The sequence below is a fragment of the Macrobrachium nipponense genome, chromosome 30 (assembly GCF_015104395.2).
Source record: "Macrobrachium nipponense isolate FS-2020 chromosome 30, ASM1510439v2, whole genome shotgun sequence".
Lineage (NCBI taxonomy): Eukaryota > Metazoa > Arthropoda > Malacostraca > Decapoda > Palaemonidae > Macrobrachium > Macrobrachium nipponense.
The window spans coordinates 55,939,838-55,955,426 of NC_087218.1; the positions used below are offsets into that span (position 1 = coordinate 55,939,838).

Genomic DNA, 15,589 nt, shown 5'->3' on the forward strand with positions numbered 1-15,589 from the left:
TTGGTTACGATCATGTCATTGGAACAGAACCCTCTCCGATAACCAGAACTGCCTTATAATGTTGTTATTGTACCTTTCAGAAAAGAAGAGAAACAATTGACACTAAATAAAAGGATTTTAAAAAAATGAAAAGCATTGCTTCTTATGGTCCGGTAATAGATTTTCATAACTTTGTATGCATGCAATGGTTTAGTGGTGCTTGGTTTATTGACACAAGAATTTTTCAGTGTTCTCCTTATCTTCTTGTCCTCTCTAGATATTCTAAGAAAAATTTGTTTCTTAAACTGTTTTGATTTTAAATTTGGTTGTTTAGATTTTTTGTTTCATCTGTATATTCAGTTAATATTATTATTATAAAGGATTAGTTTATCCAGACCTCTGAGCCTAACAACGGCTCTTCTCGAGCTGGTTTGTATATTCAGTGATAACGCTTATTGTTATTAAAACAAATTTTTGTAAGGTACAGATTATCAGCTTTAATTTGGTTGGAAAGATTAGTTCATCTTGCTGAGTAAATCATTGTTATCCTTTCCAGTTCAGTTACTTTTCTGGAACAGTACTGTAAATCAATAATATCTCTTAATTTCAGCTTGGCTTCATTGCGAAATATGCTCCAACATCAAAATTAGGCATTTATCTGGATGACTTTGAATTGAAGCCTAGCAAATGCCCTCCAACCACAGCATCTTGTGATTTTGACAGCAACTTATGTGGCTGGACCAACAATGAGTTAGTTGAGGATATATGGCTGGTTGGCAGAGGTTATACTCAAGATCCTAGTATTGTGTCAGGTCCTCTCTTAGATCACACTTCTGAGACTGGGATGTATGCTTATGTAGACTTCACAAGAAACAGTAGTAAGTGGATTTTTTTTAGCACTGAAAAAGAGTATCATAGCATTTTATTTTTGTATGATAAATATAAAGATTACTGCCATTTTTTCATTCTTTTAGATTGGCAAGATTTCCTTTCTTCTTAAGTGAGTTTTTACTAGCTTCACCTCAGATGAAAATGTTAATTTTTTTATGACCTCTTCTCCATCCTTATAGATGCGAGCAGGGAAGTCAGGCTATCAAGTGCAATATTTCCGAAACAAGACAAAGGCTGTTTCTCCTTTTGGTATATGAAGTATGGAGAGAATGGTTTGTCTGGTACCTTCACTGTGACCCTGGTATGTCATTCACTGTTGACCTTGTCTTGCTCCTTCAAGTTACTTTAATGTAGATGATGTGCCTGTATAGTAAAATGTAATCATCATTGACTTGGAAATCTTATAGTATACAGTACAATTAAACTTGAAGTACAAACTAACTAAACAATGTGGTATATCTATCTTTAATGAGATTTCCAGACTATGAAAGGTTTTTGACAGGTTTGAGGAGATGCTTCTCTGTTTAGAATGCCTCTTGTTCTATCAAACCGCCTTAATTACCTTTCATTTTAGTGGTTATTCAGTGCTTGGTTTGCCCATCTTAGCTAGGCTCTAAGGCATAATTAGAGGTGAAAGTTTTGTTGATATGAAACAAAGATTTCTTTTTATTATATATTTTACTGAGCCTTAACGAATACTATTGCGCATCACTATTAATGTAATGTATTCCTGTTTATTTCTGTAGGTGCAGCTAAATGATGATGGTGAAGTTAATACTGAAAAGCTGATTGATATGAACAATGATGTACATACAAGAGACTGGACCCACACTTATGTAAGAGCTGTTATCATAAGTTCATAATTTTTTATAATTCAACTATGTACTACTTTATTTAGCCTACTTATTCATTTTTATTCTGTTCAGTATTTTTTAATGTTTGCTATTTTTATTAATACTGTGTATATATATGTCTACAACATATATGATGTATGATTTTTATTGAGATGGAAGTTTATAATTTTTACATTGTTTACTGATCTAGATGCATCACAAATTTACAGGTTGAGTTTTCATCAGCAGAATATGACTTCCAGCTTTATTTGGATACTCGTAAATTTACTCCTGATCAGTTCATAGCTCTTGATGACACTTTGCTGCTCTTCTCACCTTGTTCAGAACTCCCAACTACTCCAACTCCAAGACCTTTATTCTGTAAGACCTGTTTTTCATATTTTAGGAAAACTTTGTTTTTCAAATATTGTCGGTTAAAAGTTCTGTGCTGGTATAATTGTGGAAGGACTTATTTATTTAATTTATGCTGGTAGGAAACACCAAGTAAGAAAGATAATGTTAGTGCGAGTACTGCTTGCTCCAAAATGCTTGTAAAAGCATTCATATGCAAGGTCATCTATACAGGAAACATCATGTTCGGGGGAATTTCTGACTTAACATTAGGTCCCCCATAAGGTTCTTGGTCTCATGACCTTGGAAACCTTTTTTTATTTTAGCTTCAGTGATTATTATTATTTTGCAAATAGTTTTCCATACGTATTTCCCAGATTTTATTAGACGCATTGTACTGTATAGACCTTTACAGAATGCTAAAAGTAATTAATTAGCCATAGTAATGCTTACCAAACCTTAATTTGTTTCCTCTCCACTCATGTGCATGTGGATGCTGTGGAATGGTTGATGGGTATTTTTCAGGCTCCAGTATTTTAGAAAATGAATACTGAAGCAGACACCTTTATGGAGAACACAGATTGAGATTTTGGTGATGAAGATATACTGATAAGTGCATGGACATTTGGTCTTCAAAATATTTTTGAGATCCTTGTAAAAGATGTTGATCATGCAGTTTCTGATTTAGACGGCCTCAGGGAATGTGTTATATACTCCTACTTTGGTCACACCTTTCTTGAAGGACTAATTTAATCCTTAATTCTGTCTGATCTATTCGGTTAAGAATACAAGAGCTTTTAAGATGAACCCGAGAGACTCCACCAGATGTTTACAACTTGGAATCTTCTAAGTGTTTAGAAGTTTTTCGTCAGAGTATTCTTCACATCAGTGGTCTTGGAGTCATAGCATTCGTCTTCCATATGTTTTGACAGAGATTTGACAAGTAATGATTGCAATAGCCCTCTCAATATTTATCCTGTAGAAAGTTAGATACAAAAGGAAAATTGTGTTCACATGAGAATTTGAGCTACGACCCTGTCCATGTAAAGCAATATTACAGGAACTAAATGAAACACTGTCTACAGTAGTCCCTTTTCTTTTATTGTACTTACCAAGCCATATCTAGGAACTTTGTTGATTTTGTTGCTTATGTGAGAGATTTTCCATAGGTGGAAGAAGCTATGAGTTGCAAGTATTTGATATATCAACAAAAGAATTTTATGATGCCACAGCCACCCAGAGCTGTAAATTTTGAACGACTAAATCCACTGTTCAATGTTCAGGCTTGATGAAAGCTGTTCAACAACTAGGATTTTTATTTGCTAAATATGTAGTTGGCCACTGATGTCCCAATGAAGGCATTTCAGCCTTTCCTTCGTAACTCTAGCCATTCACAAATACTGCTCCAAATTCATCAAAATTAGGAGGAACATATAATTTCATGGTGCACTTGGCAAAATTAATAATAATGTAGTAATAAAAATTATAAATTGGGAGAAATGTGGCTCTTTGAATGTTTGCAAGGACTTGGGACCAGGTTAACTTGAAATCTGATGTTGCATTAAACCTTCTGAAAGCATCACGGCATGTCAGGTTTTTCATCAAGAAGCTGATGTGGAAATGAGAATTAAATCAAAATTATTGATGGACTACAATCTTTAAAACGAAAGATCTTTGTTATTATCCACAAAGACTTTGTTCCCCATTACATTGCCTAATTATTATACAATATCCATAAAGAGTAATGGGTGATAGCATGAATGTGGACATGTATTCAAAAATGACGAATATATATTACAAGTAAAAACACTTTCTTATGGTATACATACTGATTAAATTTAGTACAGTATTGTTCTAATTAATGTAATATTTTTTATTTCTCATTTCTTGTCTTTTTCTGCTGTGCCTATTTCTTAAATTATATTTACTAGTGTAAAATAGACTTCCAATATGTCTAGTGAATATTTTTCCACCTTATTTGGCGCTTTGCTCACTGGTGTATATTCTGATGTCTTGGTTCATTGATGTATATTATCCTGTTATTTGATAGCATGTAACATCAAATACTGACAGTGTTTATAACCGCCAGCAATGTGTGATTTTGAATCGGATGACATTTGTGGATTCCTTCAAGATGAAGGAGATGATATTGATTGGATTCATGGTTCTGCAAAAGACAGCAGTCAGCTCCCAAATGATCACACCTTTGGCACATCTGATGGTATTAAACTTATTTTTTAAACTATTTTTTAAGATAGTGATTTGTATGTTGTCAATTGTATCATATTCTGTTGGAGTTATTTTATAATGATCTTTATTCTTTTTTATAAAGTGTTTTATATCAACCTGTAATTTACTACTAGTAGATATTAATTCTGAATCTTTTAGGCTCAGCAACTTGACCTCGGTCTTTTATATGTACGTATTGCAAGTCATGATTAAAGTAAAGGAGCTAAATGTTTAAGAGAAAGCAATAGAAAAGCATTACAATTAATTATCAGTAGCCTCTGTTTTCTTGTGATACATTAAGAGGTTGTGCTTAACATTCATGTACATGATTAATTCCAATCCAATTTGATGAATTTAAGTAGGTAAATGATATAAATACTGTTAAATACTGAAGTAACACCATGCTAACAGAAACATTTTACAGATATACTGTTTCCTGTGATTTGGATGAAAATTGAAGTAAAGACATGCCCACTGGTATATTGTTGTGTTGTATATTTATAGTATTCTTGAAAATATTTTCTGTTTCTTTAAAGGAAAATATATGTATGTGAGGTCATCTGGCACTGGAATTGGAGCAGTTGGTACCATATTCTCTCCTATGATATATGATGCATCTGATGCATGTGTGGCAGTATCTTATTTTACAACAGCTAAGTCAGATGCTATTCAAGTATTGCTGTTGGAAGAAGGAAGCGACAAGCCTGTTTCCCTTACTGTCCTTAATTCCCCAATTGGGTCATGGGTTAACGTCAGGTGAGTGTTGTTTTTATACAAGTCTTTCACAGTCTCACATATACCATCACAAAAAGATGTTGAATTTGTGAAGTTAATCTCAGTTGGACCTTAGTGATGAAGTAGATATTTTATGCGCTGTATTTCATTTAACTGGTTGTATACGTTTCCCTTTTATAGTATTTTTATTTAATGTGTATTTTGTATTAGTTTAACCTAGATTTTTACGGATTTTGTTATATTTTTCACCTTTGATGTTTATGTTGTTTTGTTCTTTCACTCAGTTTCTATTCCCCTTTTTCCATTTTATATATTGAGTCCCTTTCCAGATATGGGATTTCAGTATGTACTTAATGTTGCTATACCTAAAAGCCATGAGAGGCTTTTGAAAAATTGATTTCATAAAGCCTTAGGCAAAAATATATTAAGAGAATCTTGGCAGTTTTCTAAACACATAATATTCCTAAGTGAATGAGCTTTTGTGAAATTTACTGCTAAATTATTGTGGAAAGGAAGATTGATTTTTTTACTTTCAGTTTTTGCAAAACCTTTATGTTCTGTCAGGAAAACCCCAAGACCAGATTTTTGTTTCATTCTATCAAGAAGGATCAGCAGTAGTTTTGAAGCCCTGCCTTTTAATACAACTAATTGGTATTGTAATTTGTCATAAACATTAGGTATCTGACATGAACACCAGTATCATATGCATCTGTAATTGAGTGTCCCGTTCATATGGTATATATGATTTAGATAACTGCCTCATAGAAGCTGTTTTTCATATCCTTAAGGATATGTTAAAAGTACACAAATTACCTATATTAATTCAGTAGTATACTTGATCAAATTATGTTTTCACATTCAGAATACCTGTAGCTGCAGAAGGAGGATGGCAACTGGTATTTAAGGTGACGATACAGAGAGATAGTGGATTCATTGGACTTGATGATGTGATTCTGGCAAATGAACCTTGTCAACCTCCTGTATCCTGTGACTTTGAGGAGCATACTTGCTTATGGCAAGCAGAAGAGAGGGATACTTGGAAAATTGGTAATTTTGGATCTGTATCAGAGCTACAGTTTTTTATATATATATATATATTTTTAGCTAGATAATTTTACTAGGGAACAAGTTAAATTTAATTTCAAAATTTTCTAAATAGTCTAATTTCTCAGAAATTTCAGGAAACCAGTATTTTTCTTGCAATGACATAAGAAAATGGTATATGCAAATACAAACCATACCTTAAGCAAAACTCCTCCCCACCCCACTCCTCTATAATTGGATGCAACTTTATATCAAGTGCGAAGTCTATAAAAATGCACGGACCTTACTCTTTGTAAGGAGAGATCTATTACTGTAGCTTTAAAAATTTTTATATTTATCAGTTAACCAAGATATGTAGTCTTAGAAGTTATTATAATACAGTGTCATTATTGAAATTTTGCTGTTATTTTGCACCATGAATTTGTGTCCCAGCATCTGCTGGTAACATGCTCCAAGACCCCCTGTAGATGTTGAAACCATGTATATTAGCAAACACCTTACACAACTGGGTACTGTACATATATACCAATCATACAAAGAACCTGTTTATATCTATATAAATGCTAATAGTACTTCCTTTAATAATCATTATTGGTCATACATGATAAAGAATGATAAAAAAATTATGGATATTTCTTATATTGTACTGTAAATAAGACAGAAAAGATTTCAAGGTAATGTAAATAAAAAAATTATTATTTTGTATGTACAGTATTGCTAAATGTGCATTATCTGTACTAGAAGTGATATATCTAACTTTGCCCTTTTTATCATTTTCATCATTCTTTGTCATGAAACTCATGATAAAACACCAAAAAAATATACAATATGAAATGACAGAAAAGATAGGAAAAGAATGAAAGTCAAACAAAGTCTTTTAACTCTATGGCTGACTGTGGGTAAGTTCATCAGCAGATAGTTGATCAGCGGATACAAGAGCACATGGCATTACTGTACAGGCAGTCCCAAGTTATCGACGGGGGTTCCGTTCCCGACGGCGTAACGATAATAAAAAACCACCGACAAGTGAAAATTTGTGATAATAGTGCTGATCCCCAGTTATCGGTGCGACTCGGTTATCGAGTCTGACCTCGGGTATCAGCGCCGACATCCAAGGATCAGCGCCAATAAGTGGGGATCAGTGCCAAAAATTCAGTTGTTTTCGTTGCTAGAGAAGCATTGTAAAACCGGAATCGTCATCGCTAGACAAGCTCCATAAAACCAGATTGACGATAAACAGGGACTGCCTGTATGTAGACAGTTGTTGTTGTATGACTGTACTATACTCTGTTTTTTTTTCATCTGTCCATCCGCCTGTGGTGCTTCCGTATGGTAACACTGCGTCCCGGGCTTTAGATAGTTACATTCAGCCTACATTCAACAATAATAATAATATCCTATTTCTAATATTAACGGTGTACTTCGCATACAGTAAATTATTAAAAAACTTTTCAGTTGCAAATGTGCACCCAGATATCCTTTTATTTACCCAAAACTTACACATACCGTAACTATCTAAAGACCGGGACGCAGTGTTACCATACAAAAACACCACAGGCGGATGGACAGATGGAAAAAAACAGAGTATAGTTTGACATACCAAGATATGAATTTCTTCATCCTAATGTGTTAACAAATATTTTTTCAATTTTACAAATAGGTAAAGTGGGAGATGATGAATCTCAGATGGAAGGAAAAAAATATGCCCCGGCACATGACCACACCACTGGGACTGCATATGGAAGCTACCTGTACTTCTATGACAAGAAAGACCTAAGCCCTGAAGACTTAAGCTTCTCAATGATATCTGAAGGTTTTACCATATTCAGAGACTCATGTTTATCTATGTGGGTTCATATGTTTGGTGAAAATGTAAGTATGGCCATTGTAAATGTAGTTTGTTTTGTTTTAATTGCTTGAATATTATATCACATGGCAGTAGTATAAAATACTATTATACTTGGCTTTGTTGCATTTTGATAATCCATTTATTGATATACAGTGGTTGTTATGATAGTATTTTATTAGTTTTTCTATGCTCAGTTTCATTTTACATTGTTTAATGAACCATGTTACATAAAGTACGGTACAGTATGTGAACAGCAATCATTTTTTTTACTAGGTTGGCTCACTGAAGCTAAGTTTGATGACTGATTTTGGAGGATTTACACTTGCAAGTGTAGATCATTCAACTGGATACCGCTGGCAAAATATTAATGTAAGTTATAGGTATTTTTCAGTCATTTTTTTGTGTATGCTCACAACTATCAAGAAATGTTAGGGACTTATCTAAACTATGAGGGACATAACTTCAATATAGTAACTAAGGAAATGTCCCTAATGCTATACTATGCATCACATTGAGGTTCCTTAAATTGAAAGATTTTGTCACCATGATCTGTTGGCCCCATCTGGTTAAACATATGGGTCTAGATCTGCTACTTTGAGACAGAAGAACATATGGGACTAAAGTGTCTCACAGTAACCAAGGCCTGTTGAGAAACTCTACCAGGCAGCTTCTTAAATAAATATGATAGCACTGAACGTACCAAAACGAAGAATGAACTTGCTAAGCAAGCTTTTATAGTCACTAATATGAAATTATACACATAAATGTCAGTATGCATTTACTTCAGGATGATACTTGTACCCAAAATTAAAGAGAAAGTAATGGGAAAGGAAAGAAAATGAATAAAAGGAATAACAGAAAGTTAATGGAAACAGAAATACCGGCAGTAATACAAATAAAACAAATAAAATTATTGTTATATGTGTTTACTACCTGTATGTAAATCAAGTAGTATACATTTTTTATTAAGTAAGCAATGCACAAGTAATTAAAATTAAGGTAAAACGATTAAATCAAGACAGAAATATGAGTTTTATCAGTAAATAAAGGTACTAAATGTGTTTTGCAAAAATTAAAATATGCATCCTTGTAGGAGCAAAAAGCTAGAAGTTATTGATTTCTTGGTGCAAATATGTTAACATACATAACATATGCAATTAAATTAAGTTATCCACAGACTGTTTATTTTTGTGCAAATGATAATAAGCGCACATAATTTGTTTATAAATTAACACCAAACACTACGCTTTGTCATTTCTATTGCTTGTAACTGAGCCTTTTATCATCTCTCTTGTGACAGGTTCAGTTAGATGTTTCTCCAAGGAAGTGGCTGACTTTAACTGCGAAGGGAGTTTCAAACTACTTGAATGTGTTAGCTGTGGATGACATAATGTTGTATGAGGGAAAATGTATTACGAATTCAACACTTTTCTACTGCCGTGATGGTCAGAGCATTCCTTCCAATCAGGTAAAATGTGGTGAAAATGAGATGTACTTAAAAAGTAATTATATTATTTTATAATTATGAATATTTTCTCAATATTTTGCATTTCTTAATCTTTTTCAGCATTTCCTCCTTGCAGAAGAAGCTTCAGTATTATACGTAAATGCCTCGTAAACGCCTTCCTATAATACTTAACCTCCACGTGTAAACAAATGACAGATTTTTTATTAATTTGTATTTTTTATAGCTAACAAACCTGAGGTCTTAACATTAACTGCCCACCTCTAGCCCACCCCTCATATTCTGGGTTGGAAGAAAGACTAAATACATCACTAAGTTTAAGTCTGGTCTCTAACTCGCTTCCACTTCAGCTATGTATTGGATGCCAGATGCTACAGATTCCTTGCATATGCAATTTTTTATTGTTTTCAACTCGTTTCCAGCTGGTACCAAACGATTTATCTTAATGTTAAGACCTCAGGTTTGTTAGCTATGAAAAATACAAATAAATAGTAAAATTGTCATATTGTTCCTACACACTGCAGCTCTAAACTAACCATGATGAAAAAAATATCTATGAATATTCCAATACTTGAGATTAGAATGCTTTATTCTGTTCTGTTTTGAATATGATTAGGAATATATCTCCTATAGTATTCTTTAAATTAGTATGCTTCATGTTAGATTCTTGGTACTGGTTTGATCATCAATGTTTTTTGAGTTTTGTTGGAGTATTGAGTTTATTTGTACTTCAGGTGTGTGATTACATTGCACAATGTGGAGACCTAAGTGATGAGAGATTGTGTGCTTCTTGCACTTTCTCTGAAGATATGTGTGGTTGGCAAGACTCTGATACCTTGGAGGACCCAGCAATGCTATGGTGGTTACGAATCAATGATGGTTAGTGCAGCTGTTGTAACATATTGTACTGTTTTATTTGCTAGTTTTATCATCTTATTTTCTGTTAAGACCCAGGTGCCACTTTAGTTAGGAAGAAGATAAAAGGACCTTATATGACAGAATGTAAAGAAGGATGATAATGCCCACAAAATCACTTTGTAACTTGAACCAGACCAGCCATCACGTAAATGACAGCTCAACGAGAAGAAGTTCCAGAAGACTGCTGGGCCTTGACCCAGCCTGACATCCCAAACATCTCTTGAAAATGGGCCACAGATAGGGCCTGAAAGTACTCGAGTGTGGAGTAAAATTAAATGTAAATAATTAGAAGTAAACAAGTTACAAAGTGATTTTTTGGGTTTCGTATTCAATCTTCAGAAGAAAACTGAAAAAAGTTATTGTTTGGTTCATTATTATTATTATTATTATTATTAATCTTAAGAGGAATACTAAAAATTACCTTTAAAAAGCAAGTACAGCATAGGGCAGCAGCAGTTATTGTACATCATTTACTGCCTAGATAACTTCTGCAAAGTGTAAATGAACTGAGAAAGAAGATTAATGATTAGTTGCACAAGGAAGAATGAGGGTTTGGGAGAAGTTGAATATATTCCTCATGAGTTTGACCAAATATCTTTTGAAAAAGCTCTCAGCTGGAAATATGGAAGAGAGTAAAGTAAAGGAAAATATTTCCCTGTTACACATAACAAAAAGAGATAACCAGACATCAACTATACTACTGTTATGTGCCACTAAGATAAGTTGTCAAATAAGAAGCTACTGAGTTGAACAAGCATAACCTTATTTAAGATACTATCAGAATCACCTGATTTTGAAAAACATTTGTGGCACAGCTGAATTATAGGTTTGTACCTTATTTGCCTTATAGTCAACATTGATTTTTTTCATCTAGGTCATATTGGAAATGGCTGGGTATTCTGCAATCTCATTTTCTTCCGTTATTATAATTATATTGCCTTTGAGGTAATTTTCTAAACCACGCATAATTTCAGAACCACCTATCCAGTCCCAAGTAATTCCACAGGTTATGTAGCCTCCAAATTGCTATGAAATGAAGATAGGATATATAAATTGGGGAGGAATGAATCAGTTATTGGGAAGGTGGTTTTGAGATTTATTGTGGTTTACAAAATGAGCACAAAAGTATTACCTATAGTAAATGACCAATATGAAGGGTAATAAGCCATTTAGATGAAAGATAGAAATCAGTGTTTACTATAATGCAAATAAAGCAATAAGGTGAAATTCAATTTTGTCAAGAATGTAGTACTTAAGATTCAAAGGATTGCTTTTGGCAGACCCATAAACATTATTTTTCTAGAGGCTTGAATTCTATGGATAGAAATTATGGAAAAGATATCAGATTTAGAGACTGAATAGTTGCAGCATTAACCACAGGATCATCCATAGCTATTTAAGGAAATAGAGAAACGAAAGAATAGTGTTCTGGTTGAGTAAATACCTAAATTACCATTAGATTAAATTGAGAAGAAAGAAGTGTCATACTGTTTATGCTTACTAGAATATAGTACGTATTAAAAAACGTGGTCATCTCCATATGCCATTTTGTTGGTGTAAATCAAGTTATTAATATTATTATAAGTAATATTATTATTAATTTGTGCTAATGATTACATGGGAATTGTTGTTAATCATTTGTTGTTACTTTAACTGCCATTCGTTTTATAGATGCTCTTTTACCTGAGAATCCTCACAAGTTGCACGTGGAGGTGTTTGAGAAAGACGGCAGATCTTTAAATAGCCCAAGAATTGTTACTCGCTTGCTTCAGCCCACTCATCAAACATGTGCACTTCATATGGATTATAAACTATATGCTCCAGAGGGTTCAGGTAATTTTCCTGTTTTCAGTAAGCTGGTGATATATGTTGGGAATGAGCCAGATGACTCATAATTCTTCACTGTATTTTTCATAAATACATTTGAAAATGATTCGAACACTGGATTTTCTTAGTAATTTTAATAGAAATGAAAGTGATGCAGTTAATTTATCAATACAGTATGTAACATTGTTCAGTTGCCTTGCTTATTCTCATAAGAAGAAACAATAGATTCACATTTTTCACTGATGGGTGAAGCACTTTCATTGCTGTCTTTCAATGTAGATTTTGCTCTTGGTCAGTTTGGGTACTATTCCTCCATAAATAGTGAATGCATAGGCATTCAAAAACAATTAAAAGTATTTCAGTTATGGGGATAATTGATTTAATTTTGATATTTTATAAATTATTCAAAGACTAATCACATTTTACAAAGGATACTTTTTCATTTTCAACAGTACGTATTGTTCCTAAAGAAAAATGTAACCATTGTTTAAAGACATTTTGTTTTGTTAGTTTTCATTTTATTCCAAATTTTGTAATCTGTTAAGCTGATCAGACAATAAGTCAGGACTTGTGTCTGAATCCACCAATTATTTTAAATCAGTGGATATTTCTAAACTTGGAGAAGTTTCCATTATATTTGGATGCTAGTTTGAGCTGTGAATTCCTGGTGTTTTAGGGACAAATTACAGTGCCTCTGGCTGTGATTCTTTGGTCTAAAGATGAAGAACTGAATCAATATCAAGAAAATATTGGCTGCACAAATTGACGTGGACTTGAGCTTATCTACAGTTTTACTTTCTTTGAGCACTGATAAATTAAACAAGTGGCATGTATACACATTTGTAAATATTTTTGTAAAATTTATACTACATTTTTTCATTAGATGTGTATTTTTTGAGTAAACTAATATGTACAGTAAAAATATAATAGATATTCATAATTTATAATTTGGAAATTAATTGCAAAATAGTTTAGCAAATGAATCTTTGACTCTTGATGTTTAGCTCATTCTTTAGTGTAATTTCTCTGTTTTATAATATTATCTTTGTTTTTATTTTTACTATTTTCGTTTTTTAAAACTTGAAAGTTTGATAACAATACTCCATTTCATAAATACCTAGATTTCTCTTCATGAATTTTTTTGTAAATATTTTGGTACGTATTTATTTTTGGATCCACACTTAACCAAGACATTATTTTTATCATGAAATAAAATTGATTTTGACAGTGCACCTTTGGACTAAAAATAATTATCACTTGCAAAATTACGAGGCCTGCTTAATTTTACAATAACTGATGAATGGAAATAAAGTTGGAACAATGTATGTAGGCTACACATGTATCCATGGCTCTATGCTAGTTTATTGTGGCAATTGTGCAATATTTTTGTATTACATATTTTATTTCTTAGTGTTTTCTTTCAAAATTGCAGATAAAGGATTTGCAAATGTTAGCATAAGCCGGTGTAGCCTCTGCGTGCACTACGTAGCCCGACATGATGCACAATAGTACATATTTTGCATTGATTAAGATGAATATTAAAAGATTTCCACATCATATATGATTATTTTATTGATCTGACAAATTCTGGATAGATTTTGGAAGATTGTATCTCTGATGCTGAAAAATAATACAGTAGTATATTAAGTGTAACAAAGGTTTTGTTTAGTTCTGTACGAGTGATGTTTGTCGCAAATACTACATTTGTTTTTTCTATTAATTTTTTAAGACATACACAGCTCCTTTTGGAATAACTTGAGGAAGTGCATAAATGTTATAAACCACTAATTTTGTGTAAAATTAGAGCAATGACATTTTTGTGACTTTCATATGTCATATTTAGTATTGTGAAGAGTTTTTATATAGAAAGGTACCCCTTTATTGCAGGTCCTGAAATAAACATCTACCTTGACCATGGTTCCTCAGACTTGACCAAGATTTTCCACGTGCAGAACTCCCAAGAAGACTGGCAGCAACTTCAGCTACCTATTGGTAGAATCACATCCCTTTATCAGATTGTTATTGAAGCTACAGAAGATCCTAGCAAAGAAGTTGTTGGTGCTGTTGATGAAGTCAACATGATAGATTGCCAGCCGCCTGCCCCTTGTGAAGATCTTCCCTCAGATTATGTGTGGTGTGACAACAAAGTATGTGTTCCTACAGGGGTTGTTTGTGACTTTACAGATGACTGTGGTGACTATTCAGATGAGAAAGACTGTGGTGAGTACAATGACAGTTGAGGTTTATTAATATTATATATACGTACACTATTTACTTTGATATATGATTTTATAATGTACTGCATGACATTTTTGAGGCATGTTGAGGTTATTAACTATTGTTCAGATGTAATGCATATTTGTAACTTGGAATTTTGATTAATCTATAAAGCCTCAGTTCTAAGTGGTGTAAGATTACTAAAGGTCTACCTTCACAGATTTGCAGATCTTAGCGTGAACAATTATTATTCTTGCATACTTTGAATATTTTTTCTGAGAACATTATTATCATATAATGTTGGTTATTCTAAAAAAATTAAATTAATATATCTTATAGTTGACTGTAAAATTGCAATTTGAAGACCACATAAGAATCTACTTGTCAAGTAATTTTACTCTTATTGCAAGAAATTTATAAAAAGATTGACTTTCTTTGGCAGATGAATATCATTTAAGATGTGACTTTGAAAGTGATTATTGTGGTTGGGAAACTACCTTCAATAAAACCAAATCGAGGGATAGTATCAGGCCTCCTTATCGGGACCATTCTGTCAACACTGGAGATGGACACCACCTGATTTTTGCTTCATCTGCTCAAGCGAAGAGTGTGTTCACCAGCCCCATTATTGGTGCCTCAGACAATTGCATGGTAAACCTCCAAATATCTTATGTGTTTACATATTTATCATGGGCTTTGTAACCTTATCAGGATTTTAGATGTAAGCTGCTATAAATTTACTCATTACGTACTTAGAAACTTCTGTTCTAGATCTAGTTATGTTGCTGCCCAGTTATATTTTAAGGCAGAAAGTTTAAGTTGTTTTATTTTGTTTAATGCAGTTTCTTATTATTAATTATTTATGCAGGTTTACTGACTCTACGAGGTTTGGAGTTTGCATGTTTTCATTATTAAAAATATCAGTTTAAATAGGAACAAGTGAAAGCAGAAAAAAATTGTAGCTTTGTCTCTGTTTGATGAATAGTGGTCATTTCATTGAATTCATCCCCTGAAGATTTGATCATAGGAACCCAAGATTTCCCCTAAAAATTATGATCTAATCCCATATGCATGTCAAAGAAGTGACTTAGCATAGATGCATTCATTTGCGATTTATTTGACAAGATTTCTTAAGCTAATACCTTTGATTCTTCCTGTATCTGAGTATATATCATTTATTCATCCAGATCCGTCTATATTATGCAGTTGGGGGAGCTAGCACAACTACCTTTTACATAATCTTCTCTCAGC

The 15,589-nt window shown here is 32.9% G+C and overlaps 1 protein-coding gene across 1 annotated transcript in view; it reads left to right on the top strand.

Annotated features, from left to right (window-relative positions):
• Window positions 1–15,589, top strand: part of LOC135202165 (uncharacterized) — a 193,387-nt gene that overhangs the window by 114,466 nt on the left and 63,332 nt on the right. Inside the window, 14 exon segments of the mRNA XM_064231420.1 lie at window positions 590–857; window positions 1,050–1,171; window positions 1,617–1,706; window positions 1,934–2,084; window positions 4,144–4,275; window positions 4,820–5,039; window positions 5,881–6,065; window positions 7,723–7,934; window positions 8,185–8,280; window positions 9,212–9,379; window positions 10,111–10,255; window positions 11,966–12,127; window positions 14,009–14,341; window positions 14,781–14,989. Coding sequence (XP_064087490.1) covers window positions 590–857; window positions 1,050–1,171; window positions 1,617–1,706; window positions 1,934–2,084; window positions 4,144–4,275; window positions 4,820–5,039; window positions 5,881–6,065; window positions 7,723–7,934; window positions 8,185–8,280; window positions 9,212–9,379; window positions 10,111–10,255; window positions 11,966–12,127; window positions 14,009–14,341; window positions 14,781–14,989 — 2,493 coding nt within the window.